The sequence below is a fragment of the Nanorana parkeri genome, unplaced genomic scaffold (genome assembly GCF_000935625.1).
Source record: "Nanorana parkeri isolate BGI_ZX_2015 unplaced genomic scaffold, ASM93562v1 scaffold264, whole genome shotgun sequence".
Classification (NCBI taxonomy): domain Eukaryota; kingdom Metazoa; phylum Chordata; class Amphibia; order Anura; family Dicroglossidae; genus Nanorana; species Nanorana parkeri.
The window spans coordinates 1,172,900-1,192,707 of NW_017306532.1; the positions used below are offsets into that span (position 1 = coordinate 1,172,900).

The 19,808-nt window shown below is 41.9% G+C and overlaps 1 protein-coding gene across 1 annotated transcript in view; it reads left to right on the forward strand.

Annotated features, from left to right (window-relative positions):
- The first annotated feature begins 10,388 nt into the window (after positions 1-10,388).
- The window catches only part of CNST (consortin, connexin sorting protein), a 55,505-nt gene continuing 46,085 nt past the window's right edge, over positions 10,389-19,808 (forward strand). Inside the window, exon 1 of the mRNA XM_018557054.1 lies at positions 10,389-10,478. Coding sequence (XP_018412556.1) covers positions 10,427-10,478 — 52 coding nt within the window. The 5' untranslated portion in view covers positions 10,389-10,426. The remainder of the gene's footprint in view (positions 10,479-19,808) is intronic.

The window sequence follows — 19,808 nt, forward strand, 5'->3', positions numbered from 1 at the left end:
CAGCTTCTCTGTTCAGTTAAGATTTGAAAATGAAATAGAGAAGCTAATTAGTTGCCATGCACAGCCACTTCAGATTTAGTCTGCTCCAGTTTTGATAAAATCCCTTCATCGTGTTTCCAAACAGGTCTAACTCTCCCAGCCCAGCTTTCCTGAAGTTCTGTTTAAAGGAGAACTATGGGGTTAAGTCTTTTCCCCATAGTTCTCCTTAGGGTAACGGGAGTACACAAACTAGCGTCCTCCCGTTACAACTAAAGCAGGATATCAGGGCCAGTGCTTAGGAGACCAGCTGATTCTGTAGACTAAAACTTAAGACATCAAGGAGCATCATCCATTGTAAGAGATTTAATCAGTACTTGAATTGGCTTACAAACTTTTTGACTTTAATATCACTTTCAGTAAAGTGAATGTGTATTTTCTGCTACACGTAGTGTTTTGTACCTTGCACTTTGTGGCATAGGACTGATTTACATATCATTAATGTTAATCTTGCACAGTACTGTCTTTTGTTAGGGGTTCATGTGGTATTATTTCAACCCTATATCCCTGACGCTGGCAGTGTGGTAACATTGTTTTGCATGCTCATGCAAATGGAAAAAAGCACCTGGACTTTTAGATAATGACAGTTAATAATTGCTGTTTTTGTATCTATTAGCTTCCCTCTGTTTGTTCTGCATAATCTTTTTAAAGGAGCCTTATGACTTTGGCTAGCGATGAAGCAGACATGAGAGCTCAGTGTAAACCATAAAATCATTAAACGTGATTCCTGTTATTGTAGGGTAAAGGTAACTACTATTGACCTGACATGTGTTTTCCCGTTTCTCTATAGATTGCCGAGACATATTTTCTGGAGGAAGAATGTATCCTTTTCTTGTATGGTGACATGCAATACAAATAACCACATAACATAACCCCATTACAAATATCGAAAACTATTTATAGAAATTGTAACGCTAAAGTGGACCTAGCATCAGATCTAATTATTATGTTCAAAATTATGTAAAACAAATGTTCTTTTAAAACTTTTAGTTTTATATACAGCTTGCATCCCTAAAGCCTGCAAAACGTGGGTCTCCTCTATTGGCCACTGCCATCTTGTTTGTAATGGCAGCAAACTCGGGGGTTGCAGAGCTATCGCTTTTGAGGAATTTACCTGCACAGTTTATTCGTGGGGAGTGTACGCTCACAGCAAGTGCTCGCCAGTGTCACCTGGTCATGTGACACAGATTAGTAAAGTGAGAGGCCTGCTTACTTAAGAAATAAAAAAAAAAAAATGTTGTAGCATTAAGCTTTGCTGGGCAGTTTCGAGACAAAGGAGCCTCCATCACGCCTGGAAGAGTTGGAGGTGAAAGAAAAATGCTGGGAAACAGAAAGAAATACCAAGAGGACCATGAATGAGTAAGTCACTTTTACATTATGGGGTCTATTTATCAGTCAGATTAGCGACACAGGCTGCCTCTAACTGAGCAGAATCTATGTGACCGATCTGCATTTTTTTTTCCGAACCCGTTTCTGAATTCCTGGGCAGTCAGTTTGAGCAGCTGTGGGAGCAATTTATGACTCAAGCTGTAACTTTACAATAATTCTGTGGCACAATCTGTCTCACTGCTCCTGTTCAGCATTGCCTTGCAGCGCAACAAAATCAGTCAATGAACTTCTATATGTTTAGCCTGAAATGTGAACCATGCTGAAAGTGTCACTATATAGTATATGCAATTGTAACACCTACAGTCATTTATTACTTCTCACAGAGCTCACAGTACTCCACCAGGCAATGCTGTCTCCAGAAGGATAGAGCCATCTTTGTTTAGGCATTATCCAGGATCAACATCTACTTCCTTGACTGGGCTGAACCTGGGCTTTCTTTACAGTTCCTGCCTGTGTTCACAAATCTCTGACATGGAGTAGCTCCTGTAGCAGCCTTTTATTTTGCTGCAAAATTACAAAAGTTGCAGTGTGATCACTGGGGTAGAGGAGACTGATAAAATCATCTCAGCCTAGGCAAGTGATTAAAGAGAGTTTACACTAGAGCTTAAAGAGGCTCTAAACTCAGGAGGTAAATCTTAGACCCCATTCACACCAGGGCGGCGGCATTTCAGCGTGCTTTACGCGTGTTTTTTTAGTGCATTTTTGCACGGTTTTATGTGCATTTTACAGGCGTTTTCTGTTCAAGTGTGCCTTCTGCGTTTAAGGCACATTTTCAGCTCGTTTTCAGTTGTCCAATCAAAAGCAGTCTCGGCTGCAAAAACGAGCAGAAACATGCAAAATTGCACTGATCGGCGTGTTTCCATTGAAGTATATGGAGCAAAACAAGCTAAGTGCCACAAAAGAAGCTCGGGAACTATTTCAAACAGCAAGAGTATTTTGACGCACGATTCAGCGTGTTTGCGTGAACGGCCCCCATAGGATTACATTGGATTTTAATGTGCATGCTTTCCTCGATATACTGAGACCGCCGCAGCCGGGACGGAACCTGACATTACTGTCGAGATCCACCCAGCTGCTTGATTGACAGCTGGCTCTGCCTGTCTAGAGGCAGAGCCAGCTGTAGCCGCCCCTTCCCCCGTTCGTTCCGCCAGTCAGCACTGGAGGATCGGAGCCGGGGAGGGGGGGCGGGGAATCCCTGCAGGGTGGCGTGGTTGACAGTCACGGCTCTCTGCAGGGACATGATCGAGAAGTGAGCGAGCAACGGTATGTGTTGGCTCACTTCCCGATCTATTGAGCCGACGTGTGACAGTTTCATTGTTACACGTCGGCTCGAACTATGAGGTTGAGTGAAAATCATTCACCTCATAGTTCTCCTTAAGGTACTTGAATGCATTTTTTTGGATTTCACTCCTGAGTTTAACGTCACTTTAAGGACTGTTTTGTTTTAATGAAGATGCAGGTGTTTTGCAGTACTATACTAAAGCTCTATAGTTGACATGTTCGGAAGTTTAGTCAAACAGACTTGTAAAATAGCTGAAGGGTCCACCTAAACTCCTGGGCACGGCTACTACATCCAGTTTTCTCTTAGTGCAGTATAATGCTTTGGGGACTTTCTTTATTCTGCCTATTATGACTCTCAATCAGTCACTGATATGTGAACACATACACAATTTTTGAAAATGTTCTATAACACAATATAACTTGGTTATTTTTAGTGACTTCAGCAGTTCCATTTTTAATACTTGTGTACAGAACTTTAATTAGACTGGTTTCAGGGCTTGTTCACACCACTGACATTGCGTTCCAGAGAGGTTAGCTGCTGGAACGCACTGTATCGCATACTAAACTCCCCCCTGCGTTCTGGGGCGGGAAGGGGCGTGGCAATGCATTAAAGCCAATGGCACCACAGCCACGCCCTCCGCCCACAGTGTGATCACCCACACCAGAACGTATGGCACATCCAATGCCTGCGTTCCGGTCCAGTGCGATCGGAAAAAATGCTGCATGCATTAGTGGTTTGAACAAGCCCTTAAAGGATAACACCAAGGTTTGAGAGATAGGTTTGAGATGCTTCTTATCTGCTTCTGACCAAATTCAAAGCTGCATTTGCATTCCCTATGCGGGAAGTAGTTCTGATGAAAACAAATGCCAGTGTGCACATACCATTATAAAGGTCACAGCGTTAAATCTTAAAGGAGAACTATGGGGTTAAGTCTTTTCCCCATAGTTCTCCTTGGGGTAATGGGAGGACACAAACTAGCGTCCTCCCGTCACCCTAGGCTCAGTATACCGCGAGCAGCAGCTCGCGGTATACTGAGACGCTGAAGCGGATCCTGACAATTGTGCCGGGATCCGCCCAGCTGTGTGACTGACAGCTGGCTCTGCCTATCTAGAGGCAGAGCCAGCTGTACCTCCCGATCTACTGAGCCGACCTGTGACAGTCTCATTGTCACAGGTCGGCTAGAACTATGAGGTGAGTGAAAAGCACTCACCTCATAGTTCTCCTTTTAATATTCAAAAATGACTACATTTCTGATCAGTTGAATGCTATCTTTGTACAATAAACATATCCATTGCTATTGAAAACATTAAAATAGGTCAACCATACAAGGTTACATTGTTGCATCAAAATAATCCCTAACAGTTTAATCAGATGAGAAAGCAATGCAGTTTATCCAGCTGGAACGAATCTATCACGAGCAACTACTTGCAAATCTGTCCGCTATTCAAGAGCAATGGGGTGAGTAAACCAGCGCTGTGTACATCTTGTTCCCTGCCACATGGAATGCCTTAATTAGATTCTGTGCACATGGGGTTTTGCCACGTTGTTTATGTCCAACTACATTTGTTGATCAGTCCATTTGCTTTTTCTTTGTCATTTATTCGAAACATTTATTAGAGGGTTAGTCCACTGAAAATATCTAGATTTTGTTTTTTCAAGATCGTGGAAAATCTTATCTGTATCTCCAGGCAAAACATTTCGTATGTATGTATGTATGTATGTATGTATCTCAAGATGGAGGAAAAAAACTGGACAGACAGCGGTGACATCTGATCCATACCGATGTGATCAGGAGGGGATCCATGCATTGATCACCTCCTGAACAACTCATGTGAAAGGGGCCCAACAGATGTGTAACCTTTTCTTACCCCCTCCTTTTTTCATTTCATGTCGACTTTGGCTTTTCAAATTCTTTATTCATTTAGGGAACATGCAACAATACTAGGAACATCATAAATGCATAAAGGTAATAGGGAACAGAGTTAGTAACAGTTGTGGTGACCTCACCACTGAGATTCCAAAAAAATGTAAGAAACCAGCAGGTGACTAAACCAACCAATCCTCTTTAACTGACATATCCGTTTGAGTGGCACTCAAATCTGTCAGTACTTGCCAGTCAGTAGTAATGGTACTGGACAGGCTACATTGGTAAACTTCAGGGATACATTTCCTTTTAGTGCCATTACCATGATTGGGGTCTTTCTAGTCAGCCAATAGAAGCATGGGGGGTAAGGGGGGCGGCATCTGTTGACACTGTGTCAAAACTGGCATCTTACGGCAGGGCACCTGACATTAGATGGGTCAGTTAAAGGTATGGGTACAGTGTGCCATCATTCTACTACTGCAGCCTTTTCAATACTTTTGTGATACTGCCAGGTTTGTTTTAAAGTGAATTTACACTTTTGCAGTCAAATTTGAGATAACTCTGTATGTTTGTGTGTTCCCATTGACACAGCATAAAACAATATCTCACTAAAAACTATTTTTGTTATGTGATGGAGTAAACCATACTTTAATTTTGCTGTATCCTTTTTCAACTACATAGAAAGGAAATGGAGGACAACCAACCCTTTGTTATCAACCTCATCCCAGGATCCTGAGAATGGACTAAGCAGTCAAGAGCTGAAAAGACTTTCCTCTATGTGTAGCTCACATCAAGAGTAAGTGTCATCTCTCATGTATCCTAAAAGTGAAATCATACCTTTTAAGTTGCTTATTGTTTGAGCTGGATAGGCTAAATGTGATGGCTAATTATTACTAAACTTCATCATAGCAGGATATTGGCAAATTATCATATGCAAAAATCAGCAATAAATCATTCCATTGCTGCATGCAATCTGTATATTAATATTTCCTGGCATAGTGCCCTGTGCCAAGGATAAGATAATAATACATTGTCCCCTTTAAGACCCAGCAGCTGACACTTTGTGTGCTTTCTGGATCTCAATCTTGACTGTCAGTAAGAGTGGCTCTGTATCATGTGATCACTTTGTCAGGTCTGACAGCGATCACATGCAGGCTAAAGGCTCCATTGACAAAAATTAAAGCCTTCAGACTGCAGATGAACACTGCCACCTTTAGGGTAAGTCAGCAGTGCCGTGTATTTAAAAGTTAAGGAGGAACTTTATCCACCAATTTAATGTCTCCCAAAACAGTTAATTTCAAGGCTGTCGGTGTACTTACTTCAGCTCTCAACTGAACTTTCAAGTCCTCAGATGTCATTTCTCATCATCACCATAGCAACTGCATTTCAAATAGACGCTAAGATGGCACCATCTTCGGCTGTAAGGCTGGGTTCACACCTAGGCGTATTGAATATGCGCATTTGCCGTGCGGTTCGTGGAGCGCGTTTTTACCGCGATACGCGGTAAAAAAAACCCGTGACAAACGCGCGTTTCCGTGGTCTACTTGGCTGTATCCCAATGGAAACACGAGACCAAAACGCCCCAAAGAAGTACATGTACTTCTTTGGGCGTAGGCCGTTTTGTATCGCGTTCGGACGGGCGGAAATACGGCATGGTGTGAACCAGACCCATTGAATACAATGGGATTTAGATGTTTGAGCGTTTTGTAGAGCGTTCGTCTAGCGTTGAACGCGTTACAAAACGTTCAGGTGGGAACCAGGCCTTAGTCCCCATTCACACTGAGCGATTTATCGCGCGATTTTTTTCAGCGATATCGCTCATATTTCCACGCGATATCGCTCTATGTAGATTCTTCAATCCATTTCAATGGAGCTGTTCACAGCTTGTCGCTCAATATCACTTGTAGCTCGTCGCTGGTAGCTTGTCGCTCCTACATGACCCTTTTTTCAAGAGATTTTGCTCATGATTGTATACAGCCCAATAGGAAAAAGTCGCGCAATATCGCTCAAAATCGCGCGATTTTCATGTCGCTCAGTGTGAATGGGGCCTTAGGGATAGGATGGTGTAGTTCCACTCTAAACTAACAGATACGGTTGCACTATTAATAATACAAAATAATAATTTAAAAAAATTGAACATGAAGTGTAAATTATTTTACATTTTTGTACATCTTTAAATAAAAAAAAAGGCTCTGGTTTTTTTTTTTTTTTTAAACTGCACCAAATAAAAATCTTATATCCTTCAAAATTTGTTTAAAAATGGTTTACTTTTGTAAATTAGTCAGAGAATCATAGTTGGGTTAACCGACCAATGCTGACACTGCTAAATTTTGTCTGAGGACATTTGGCCTCTGGTCATAAAGGGGGGAAAAAAAATAGAACAATGGCAATTTGTGGTCTGTCGCGCAAAAAGATGCAGAAACTGTTTTTGGGCGGTTGTCGCACGGTTTCGGTCCCATAGACATCGCTATGCATTGAAAATGGAGCGACAATCGCACAATTTTCTAAGAACTGTTGCGCAAACGAAAACCGCTCACCAGCTTAGTTGCCTAGGTGTGAACCTAGCCTTATACAGCAAAAAATGTTTCCTGGCATGTCTATTTTACTATTAGACTTACTTAAGTTTAATGGTTGAAAAATGCAGATCAGAAAGACCAGTTATTTTCTGTGAGGATACCTAAAGTGTGGTTTCTAGGAGGGTATCTATCACTGCACTCTATGTAAAGAGCACCCAAGCTGCTACATTTAAGTATTTAGGGACACCTATGCCGGAGCTCCCTGGCAGGAATTTAACGGTTATGCAAGACTATAGTCACTAATTTTAATAAAATGTAATGTGTTGTGTATTCAGCCTATCCTTAATGTATTTTTATCATATTAAATGATGTTTTGTATTTCCAACAAGGCAATAATAAAGTACTATGCTTCACTCATTATTGTTGAACAAGCCTGTCGACTTGTTGCGAAGACTTTTCATAGTAGTGCCTTTACTGCCTACACATCTGTGCATTTCAATAAAGAAATGCTGAAATATGGAAGAAGTATTCAGATTTATGTGATCTAGTCGCAGAAGTCATAATTCCTCATTTCTACACTTACTCCTGGTCAGGGATTAAAAAGAAATTGATGCCAAAGCTTGACAGGCAGATAGCTAGCATTTTCTGATGTATACATCAACACTGGCAACCTATACATGACACGTGCCATTCTAACCAAGTGTTTAAGACTTGGCTTCCTACTGATTATAATTATTAATGTCTTACAAAAAAAATTCAACATGGAAGGTACATAGAATTAGACTTAAAGGAGAACTATGAGGACAACCTCATAGTTCGAGCCGACGTGTGACAATGAAACTGTCACATGCCGGCTCAATAGATCGGGAAGTGAGCGAACACATACCGTCACTCGCTCACTTCCCAATTTTCTCCCTGCAGAGGGGGGTGATTGTCAGTCACTGCTTCCGCAGGGATTCCCTCCCTCCCCACTCCGATCCTCCAGCTTTGAGTGGAGGAACGAATGGGGGAGCTGGCGGGCACAGCTGGCTCTGCCTTTAGATAGGCAGAGCCCGCTGTCACTCAAGCAGCTGGGTGGATCTCGACAGTATTGTCGGGATCTGTCCCGGGTGCGGCGATCTCGCTATATAGGGAGCAATAGCCTACTATATACTGAGCTTTGGAGAACTATGGGATAAAAAGGTTACCTCATAGTTCTTTTTTAAAGCCACATATTGCAACAAAAGAAAAGAGAGAAAGAGCTTCCAAAACAAATTGGTGCAGAGCAGTTATTACATTGGTTATATGTTACAAAGAGCTTGAGTATACAAGCCCCACTTGTAAATCAACAATGGACACAATGCTACCATTGATAACTTTAGGACTGTTACCTGCAGGGGGTGTGCGGGAGGCTTTTAATGGGGAAACCTGTTCCTGTGACAACATATGTAAGACAGGATTGCGGGTACCAGAAAAATACATTCGTTTGGGTATTTGCTTTTACCCCATTGAGTCACTGGAGGTCTCTTGCACTGCTGTAACATTTTTTTTTATTTTGAAAATGATGTACAATGTTCTTGGAAACATTTTTGATATTGCTTGGAAAACATTTTGGTATTGATTAGTCAGCCCAAATTGCTCAATTTTTGTAGTTTGTAGCATAGTTTCAAAGAGTCCTGATGAGCGGTCACATTGCTTACGTCCTTGCATTAGGAAGACATAATGTTCTCCATATATGTAAAATACATACAATGTTCTTGGTGTATTGTAAGACCCGCATACATGCTAAGCAATAATTATAGTGTTTGTTTCCGTTTGTCTGATGTCGAGTTTAGCCAGCATCCAGTGTAATATAGTAATTATATAAAAATGTTATCATCCAACGTGCACCTTTTAAAACTTCTTTTAGCGTATTTGTTATGTTGCAGATCAGTATAAGGAAAATTGCATTCATACATGTGCACAGTGCAGCTGTTCTTTTCAACCTGGTATCCACTAATGAAACCATTTCAGTATTGGACAGGTTCCATGCTAATATTAGACGTTAAACTCTTCTTGCTGTATCATCAGGGTCAGTTTCTGTCCAGTGTACATGTGAATGCTCCATTCTAACTAGATTTCCTTTCTCTCTTTTCTCCAAAGCCCACAAGCTGTCATATGGAAGGTAAGTCTTCTGGCGTAATAACAATATATCGAGCTGTTGTATTCATTCTGAGCATACAGCATTTTTGGTAAAGATTTGTCTTTATCCTTCTCCCATTTTTATTATGTTTTTCATGACCGTTTCAACAAATTTTGTTTGAGATCACACAGATAATGCATGGACGTGATGTGTGCAAAAATGTACGTGTTTGATCCTTAGGCTTCATTCACACTTGCCACTTGAGTGTTTGTCCTCTATATGCAGAGGAAAACCTGCCAGGCTAGATGCCTGTAGATGCTTTAAATTATGCTTGTTTACATGCATATGCGTTTACATCTGGTACAAAACCCTAGCATGAAAACATGTTTACATTCGTTTTGGTACATTTAGAAGTTCAAATCAGTTCTTAGATGCACCTGATTTCTATTTTTTGAAAATGCAGATAATCTGACTGCAGATAAGAGCATCTAGACGCAAGGTGTGAAGATCCATCGGAATTGATTACATGCACATGTAAAAGCTTTTTAAATGTATATAAAAGCATCTCTTCACTCATAGTCTGAGTGAAGCCTTACACTTTTACCGTCTTTGGCTTCCATGACTAATGTTTTCAGCCTATGCCAATCCTACTCCCTGGCATAACATAATCCAAACCATGGTGCTTTTGTATATAAATCAAAACCGTTCTTTTAGTTTTGTACAGAGTGAGGTAGGGTTAGGACATCTGTCAGGTTCTTATTGCTGTTGTCTTTCTGGGGATATTTACCCTCACTGTATTTTTTCTGTTGACCACAGTCACTGGGTGGGGGGGGGAAATTATTGGAAATGATACATTTTACAGTTGTCACCATACGCAACGTGATGGTAAATGGATAAAGCGGTCTAATGTCATACATAGCTAGATTGCTCCCGTTTAGCCCATTGGCTCAACTGTTGGCCGGTTTAGCAGAAATATGGAGAAATTCAAGCTGTCTATGGCCAGTTTAAGAAGGGATTTCCTCACATTTTCCATTCTCTCTCTGTGATAGGAAATATTTGAAATTTCCCCAATGGACACAAATGGCAAAAACAAACAAAAAACCGACAGATGTTCTAACCACTCTATCGAAAGCAAATAAAAAATCACCAGATCCAGTTTACTACATATTTATCTATTAATTTATTCTTTGCTACAGGCTTCGGACAAATCATTGCGGATTCAGAGTCTCCCACAGTTAATGACGACAGCTGGGATATCTGATGTAGATGGCCCATCTACTGATTGCCCAGGCAAGTTGTTTGATATTTCTAAAACAATGAACATGTCTTATTTGGTGGTATTTGAAATATCAGCTGTTCTGTTGAGTAAGAGGACTTTGCATTGCCTGATATTAATAATGTGGTTATAGTAGAGGATGTGTTGATAGCTTGTGCATGCAAGTGAACCAGATCATTCAAAATAGAAATTCAGCACAAAGTCCTGAATGTTCTGTTCATGAAAAGATTTCTAAATTCAATGTATACATGTTGCTGTTGAACTCTGAAACAGTTATCACATCAGTCAAAGTTTTTTCCTGACTTCACCATATATTTAAGTTCTTCAGGCTGAAGCCACCTTGTGCACATCTACAACAGATGTTTAGAATGTGAACTTTTATTGTTATTGACTTAATACTAAAACCTCCTAAAATGCCAACATACTTGTGGACATTTAAATATTCAATTATTACAAAACATCTTCAAAAGGTTTGTAACATGCAGAAACAGAAAGAGGACCATGACTGTAAGACATACTGGAGTTCATTGAATAAAGCATTGGCAACCCTTTTTAAAAGTCATGCACCTAATTCATGAAAGGTTTGCGACCCTTTCACTAAGAGTTTTGACACGTGCTAGTGGCTATGGAATCTGCTTACTGCCATCGGTTGTCATTCACAAGAAAGGTGGACCTGATGGGAGTGACTAGTTCCCTATCTGTTCCATCCATTGACAGTGGACGGCAGTGGGCAGATTCCATACCCCCTAGCAAGCGCTGTCTAGTGGCTATGGAATTGGCCCATTGCTGTCTGCTGTCATTTACAAGGTAGGGGAATCTGATGGGTAGCTAGTCTCCTAACGTCCCTATCTAGCTCAGTCCATGGAACAACAAAACTCCTTGGGGGGAATTTATCAAAACTGAACTGGAGCAGACGAAATCTGGAGCAGTTGTCTGGAGCAGCTACCAATCAGCTTTTCTCTTCAGTTTGTTCAGTTAAGATTTGAAAATGAAAGACAGAAGCCAATTTGTTGCCATATACAGCTGCTCCAGATTTTGTCTGCTCCAGTCTTGATAAATTCCCCTCCTTGTTCCCAGCACCTGCTTGTTGTGACAAGTTCAGTGGCTGGGAGCTCTGTAACGTTGATTTTATCACTCCGTACACTCCACCCCCAGTGCCAGCCTACATGCGACAAATGTACCAAGTTCTTACAAGCACAGACTTTTGTCATGTGGAGGTACCAAAGTTTTCCAAAGAGTGTATACTATACTCCATGAATTTCAGGGTCTGTTTTGGTTGTGCTTAATTGCAGGAAATCTATGATCACTTATTGAGTGGTGAAGCAATGGCCTCCTATGGTATAAAGACTACTAAATCGCATTTAGATGTGCTTAACTGCAACTTACTGCAGCTTTTTAACATTTTGCTAAATGAATTGCAGTAGAAAAAACTTCTGTGCTGTGAGCTTCATAGCTCTAATGTGAAGCTGCCAACACTCCCAAAATGTATAAACACAAACAAAAATTGGTGTAGAGCTACCACCAAGTCATATATTTAGAGTAAACAATCATCAAAAATCAACCCCAATGAATACATTTCATTAATGGAGAACTATGGGGTCAGTGGTTTTCCTCATAGTTCTCCCCAGGGTCAAAGGCTCCCGAAACCCAAAGCCCAGTATACCACGAGCTACAGCTCACGGTATACTGAAACCGCCGCAGCTGGGACGGATCCCGGCATAACTGTCGAAATCCACCCAGCTGCGTGATTGACAGCTGGCTCTGCCTATGTAGAGGCAGAGCCAGCTGTACCCTCCCCATCCCCCGTCCATTCCGCCAGTCAGCGCTGGAAAATCGGACAGGGGAGGGGGGAATCCCTGCAGGGAGCCGTGAGTGACAGTCACGGCTCTCTGCAGGGACAGGATCGAGACGCGACGCTATGTGTTCGCTCACTTCCCGATCTATTGAGCCTACATTTGACAGTTTCATTGTCACACGTCGGCTAGAACTATGAGGCTGAGTGATTTTTCACTCATCTCATAGTTCTCCTTTAGGCCCCATTCACACTAAGCGCCACTCGCCTCAAGCGGATTTCCGCGCGGCGGGTAAGCGCGACTGTCCAGGCGACGTTCCAGCGACCTTCACGGTCGGGCTGCATTCAAAAATAGAAAAATCTCGCGACATCCGCGGGAAAAAGGGTCCTGCACAAGCGACATGGAGCTGTACATTAGAACAGCTCCATAGAAAATATAATTGACCGGCCACTTCTCGCGATATCGCGCAGCAAAAATGCGCGATATCGCAGCGGAAATCGTGGGATTTATCGCTCAGTGTGAATGGGCACTTAAGCATATAACATTATAGCATTAACAAATTGTTTAGTATCAGTAGTTAAAAATATATTACAAAAATAACTCGTGTTACGTGCTGTCCTAAAAACTTCAAGGTGCACAGAACTTTAAATGTGAAAAAAGATTTTGCCACGTGGTAAGTATCCAGAAACGCTCCACCATGCAGCTCACACCTTATGGTGGGACCTAGTAAATAAACTAAGGTCTAAAGTGCTTGTTTCTGTCCTCCTGGGTAATGAACAGAATGCTATCCCTCTTGTGATCAGGTCCTTCATACAAGGTGGTACTCTCAGGAGAAAGCATATAATAGTGCTCTATTTTATAACTACTTCATTAAAGCATGTATAAAAAATGGCCACTCTCATAAAAATAATGCTCCACTATATGTGCCTAATAATAAGGCTTGTCTCTTTATAACAGCTGACTCTCAGTCATGCTTAGTATAGCTGGCCTGACGACTATCGTACGATAGTTGTGGGTGATCCCGCGATCGTACGATAATCGGCAGGTGTATGGGCAGCGTGCAACCACATTTACTGTACGGTTGCACGACTTTCGTCTTACGAGCACACTAGAAAACCCGCCGAAATCGTACGATTTTGGTAGCGCGATCGAAAGCCACTCTGGCCGGTGTGCTCAAGCTCACACTGCCTGCTCAGCATTGCAGACATCGGCAAGCCCTCCCCTCGGCAAGTACGATCTGCCTGTCCAAGATGGGCAGTTGGTACGAAATTTGAATCGCCTTACAACCATCGCATAACGAAAGTTGTGCGATGGTTGTAAGGTGTATGGGCAGCTTAATTCCTATGAAAGCAGTAAGTGTGTACTTTCACACATGGCTTCTCCATTTTTTTTTTTATAATTCAATTTTTATTATTTCAAAATGAACAAGGTAACTTTAACATCTATTCGTTTTACATCAAAGTACATTTTAACAGTTAAGTTCCAGCATTGAGTGTTGGCGGGCAGGGTTCACTCCCGTCCGGACATTTTGCCGGCCTGCGGAGTGGTACTGTCCGTCACATGCTTCATACATGGCTTCTCCATTTTTGCTTTGTGTTTGTAAAATAAATAATGACACGGTTTATTATGTCATGTGTTGTTGTTCATCTGAGGTGGCATTTACCTAATTTTTACACCATTGCTGGCATATAAGACTACTTAAAAACATCCCCTGAAAATTGGGGGTCGTCTTATACGTGGGGTATACAATGTATACCTTTAGTTCGTTTGGGCCAAGCTGGCCCAAAACGAACATCCTTAATCTGTCATCCCGCTGGATGTGCGGTAATACTGTAGGTACGGTAGCTTTGGCTACATACAGTATACCACGCTGAGCCAATTAGGGCTAGCGATGTACACAACCTCTGCCAATCCAAGCAGGCTTTGTATTCAATAATAGAATACATCGCTCGCTGTGATTGGCTCAGTGCGGTATACTGTATGTAGCCGAAGCTACCGTACATACAGTATTACCGCACATTCATTCATGATGTTTTTAAATGGTGTTGCCTTGGAATTGGGGTAGTCTTATATGACGAGTATAGCCCAAAACCTATGTTTTAAGTGGAAAAGTAGGGGTCGTCTTATACACCCAGACGCCTTATACGCCGGCAAATATGGTAATTTTAATTATGCCCCGATACTTAGGGCCTGTTCACACCAGATGCAGTGCGTTCCGGCCCGATTCTAGCCAGAACGCACTGCCTCGCATTGCGGCCGGCTCACTTTTTTGTGAGGCAGGAGGGGACGTTGCAGTCCATTGGAGTGAATGGCACTTCAGCCACGCCCTCCGGCCGCAATGCACGGGATAGCAGGGCACATTATGCTTGCGGTCAGGTCCGGTGCGATCAAAATGCTGCAAGCACTATTTTGATTGCACCGGACCGGACTGGTGAGCTGCAGTATATTTATTTTATTTTTAGATTCAGTTGACATGATTTGCATTTTAAATGAGGTGGGCACATGTAGCCTTTAAAAATGAACTTTTAGATAATCCTTAACTAGGCAGCAATAATCGTGATTTCATTTTACTAAAATGTTTTTAAACTTTGACTGCTTACAACTGATTATAAATGTCTCTGCTTTGAAACTGTACTAAACATTCCCTCCATTTTGCTTTCTCCTGATACCTTCTGCACCAGAAATGCAATATGATAGCTTGCTTGGAACAGGCTATTGCTATTTCCAGATGGCTGTTAATGTTATTGAACGACACAAATGAGAGTTAGGAAAGATCCATAAAACCTTTTCTGAAAGTGAATCACAAAGCCTGTATTGATTTTATTCATGTGACTGGCACCTTTTTATAATGTTATCTGTGGTTTCTTTTGGGGACAGTCTATGGATGGAAATACTGTGCAAATATGATTGTGATTAGTCCGTAGCAATTTTTTAATTTAGTTTTAGTTTTAATTTTTAGTAAAAAAAATAAAAAAAAAATCATTCTATAAATTTACATGACTATCTTATGGCACTGGTTATATTTGAGTGGAGAAAATAATAATTCATTTGTAATTGACTTTTTATTGTTTTGGGATGTTCAGTTTTGATACTCTTGAATCAAGGTACCTGTGGCAATAAAGCAATGTTTTTATAGGAAAAAACTGAGCCATGCAACAGTCTGTCTTTCTTCTCTAGATATTTACCTAGGCTGATGATAAAGCTATAAGTGGAGCCCTTTGGGCCAATTCAGCCCCTGGCTACCTAATAGGTCTTGTATATTTCCAAACCAGGATCCCTCTGTCATTATTCTTAACTCTGTTTCTGGCCACATGGGAATTTGGGGTGTGCGCATCCACTCGTGCATGTTCCACGAACCTCATTTTATATTCTCCATCATATGAAAAATAAAATCTAACAAGGAGAGCGGAAAATCACTCATAATGGCCTCAGCAAGTATGAAGAGACCCATAGAGACCCTGACTGACCAAACCAAAAACAAAACAGGAGGATTCATTCTTTCAAAAACTGAAATGACAGTTTAGGGTTGCCTGACCCTTTAAAAAAGTCGAGGCAATCAAAAAAATTAATCCGGCTAGTGGGGCTGCCCCATGCACTGTAACGGTTATCTGTCTGTTTTGGTCAAGGGCAGGGGTAGGCAACCTTTGCTCTCCAGCTGTGCTGAAACTACAAATCCCATAAGGCATTGCAAGCCACAGGCATGACTCTGAGGCAGAAGCATGATGGGATTTGTAGTTTCAGCACAGCTGGAGAGCCATGGTTGCCTACCCCTGGCCAAGGGGCTAAAATAAAGAAGATATACTCTCCTGATCTTGGTCTTGTAGTGGTGACCGTTCTCCTCTCTCCCCCTCAGCTCTGGCAGTGGATTGTTCCTCTGCATTCTCACGTCCTAATGTAGTTGCATTAGATGTGGTGATGTCAGGGGTCCTTAGACCACCAGAGCCTGGGGAAGAAGGGGCTGTGGGGACCCGGCTTGCAGCAATGTGGGACCAAGGATCGGGTGAGTGTATTTTCATTATTTTAGCCAAAAGGGGCATTTAATCCTTGCAGTGTGAGGGTAGCCCCAGTGCAAGGGTTATTTTTTTTTTCTTTAAATTTCCCAGGGTTCCTATTTGATATTAATCATGAACTCTTAATTGTTATAATGCATAGTACCCTCCCCCCCGCCCTCATTCTTTTTTGGTTTCAACTGTATTGACAGCTAAAGGGTCAGTTCAGATCACAATGTCAGCAGTTTACTGACCTATTTCATGAGCTGTATTGCTCTGTTGTTCAAAATGATTTGATTGTCAGAGAATGTTAATGCAATAGTGATCTTTGTACTGTTTAAAATGAAACGATGAGCATATTTTTTTCTCCTCCTCGCCTATGAATATATGAAAAATCCTTATTACATTAATGTTATGGCTCTTTTAAAAGTCACATGGCTTTTATAACTAATATATATACAGCTAATCTGGTGAACGAGGGTTGGGCTGGGACATCTATGTGAAGACAGGTTGCCTGGTTTAGAACAAGGGATTTTCACCTTTCAGCTGTGACTTTGTGTCACTGTCAGAAGGCTTAACATGTAGGCCATTGTGCTGCTGTCCAGACAAACAGTAGGGACATTTCTAAAAGGAGACATTTATGATAATCCACGTGTGATGGTGGAACGGTTCAGGAATGTTGTTTTCGTTTTGCTTGGCGCCTTTTCCCACAGCCGTCTCAATTCATCTCTTGTGCTATACTATTTATGAAACAATAAAGAATAAAACCCAGGGGTGTGGGATTCCTATTGCCCGATGCTCGGGAATTGCAGTTCTGGGTGCCAGGCAGGTGTTTTTTCTTCTAAATGTAGCCCCGCTGCAAGCAAGCAGGGCTAAATGTAGAGCAGGGAAGCCAGCGCTCGTTCTGTACAAGTGATCTGCCCATATCACTTGTAGCAGCCTGCTTGTACGTCCCCACCGCTGCCCCCCCCTTCTCCCCAGTCTGCCGTACCCCGCCGTGACCTGCTAAGAGAAGGACTTGAACGATTTCAGTTCTCCTGTGGACTAGGTTCTTAAAGGACAAGTATTGTGAGAGTAAAATATACTCTTCCCAATGCTTAGAGCCGCTGGGGGACACTGCAGCTGTCACACCCAGCACTGTTTAGCAAGAGTTGAGCAATCATGTAACCGCTAATCACTCAGTTCATGGCTTCTCCCTGAATACAGCGATGACTCTCAGTCACAGCTCCATACAGGGATTCTCTCCTCTCCTTTCTGTTCCTGCAACGCTCATTGGAGAGACGACAGGGGAGGATCTAGAAAGAGCAAGCCAGCTGTCACTTGGGCAGCAGGGTGGATCCCAACTATATTGTCAGGATCCTTCCTGGCTGCAGCGCGGCTGTTCTATCCGCAAGTAGCCCACTGTATGCTGGCTTTGGGTTACGGGAGTAGATTAGTAAATCTACTCCTGAGACCAAAAAGAGACGTAAAGCCAAAAAAAAGTTTGCTTTTACTTCTCTTTTAAAGCATAAAAAGAAACCTGAAGGAAATATCTCAGTACTAAGATTTAATGTCATTGTTCATAACATAATTCAGTTTCACATGTGTGCCTCCAATTTCATGTGTTTTTTAGCGTGTTTGTGTTGTGTGCGTTGCGTGTTTTAATATGGTTTTTATGTGTTTAATGTTTTGGCTAGGGATGCACCAATATATCGCTACGCTGAAACATATCGGCCGAAAATTGCACTTTTGGCATAATGCCATTTTCTGGCCGATACCGCGGTGCATCCATTCTTTCTCTCCTCCCCCGCTGGGCGCTGCTCTGTGTCCAAACGGGGAGGAGAGAAACTGTCACAGGCAGCTGAGCACTGTGGGAGGAGAGTGCTGTGAGCGACTGGTGTCTCTCCACCCACACCGTTCAGCCTCCTATCACAGATCAGAGGAGAGCAATGTGGGCGGAGACAGCCAGCGCTGTCACAGCAGGCTGAGCTCCGCTCGCTCAGTTTGCTGTGACAGCTGTCGGGAAGGAGAGCGGTATAAACACTCAATGATCAGTGATCGCTGAGTGTTTGTACATAATCGAGGACAGAGTATGTTGACTATATCCTCAATTATGAATGAATGGGAAGTGATCTACATCACCTCCTGTTCATTCATGACTGTGGATATAGTAAACATACTCTGTCCTCAAGTTATGAATGAACAGGAACATTCATAGAGGATTCCTGTCCATTTATAACAGGGGCTGCAGAAAAAGAGATTGAGGACTCTATGTCCTCAATCTCTTTTTCTATTTTAAAAGGGAAATATCAGGGGTCCTAATATTTCCCCGAAGCCCCTAATAGTAAAGTAAAAAAAATTAATATAACATTTAAAAAAAAATTAATAAATACAAATAAATATAACACATTGAAAACGTTTCGGCGTGACATTTTTTTAAAATTCCGGTTTTGTTTTGAAATTTTAATTTCAGTGCACTTCTAGTTTTGGCCAATGAAAATTTAAATGATATTGAAGATTTTAAAACAACTGCTGTTAAACTGTGTGCCAGAGCAAAAAAACATCAGTACATTTCTTCAATTCATACGCATCTTCCTGAGTTTTATCCCTTTAAAAACACCAAGTACAGAAAAATACCAGTTTATCTTCCTGTTTGGCCTAACATCATGGTGTCCCCCCTTAACCCCCAAACTGCAAGGGTTATGTGTTAATTTTGCCTAGGGAGCTAAGATAAGTTCTACTCACCCAAACTACGATCCCAGTGGGCCTCTAGACCGGTCACTTCAACCTGTCTCCTCTGCTCCAGCGATGAAATGTCCCTGGCGCTCTCACAACCTATAGACTGGACCTTAGACCGCTGAAGCGGAGGGGTAGCAAGGCTGAAGGGACCGGTCCAGCAGCCTGTGGAGATCATGGTTCCAGTGAATATAACTGTTCTTTTAGCTCCCTAGACAAAATGAACACTTAACCCTTGCAGTGCAGGAGTAGTCCCACTGCATGTGTTAAGATTTTATTTCTCTAAATTTGACTTTTATCCCAGTGCAGATGAAAAAAATTAGTGAACCAGGTTACATAAACAGGATTTCACATTTTCCATCATGTTGCCATATTGGATTGGATTTTTGACAGTTTATAGAAAATTCCAGTGGTTGCAGACTGGGAAAAAATAGATAAAATATCTATTTACATTTTTTGGGGAGGGAGTTTTCTTTAACATACAGGCCTGCCATATAAAAAATGTGTTTCCCATAAGGCCTGTCTCCTTCTGGGGTTACTAATAAAATAGAAGAAATAATTGCATCGTAGATATTTTAGACACCCTAGACCAGCGATCGCCAACCTTTCGGATCTCATGGACCACTAAATTCATAATTTTAAATCCCGTGGACCACTAATATGAATATATATTTCTCACGTGGCATCAGAGAGGCCCGGGGACCACCAAAATTTTCTCGCGGACCACCAGTGGTCCACGGACTACCAGTTGGCGACTGCTGCCCTAGACTACACCAATTTGCCCATAAGATTGCCTTAAAGAATTTGCTTGTTAATATTTATGTTAGGTGAAATGTGTCTACCATTA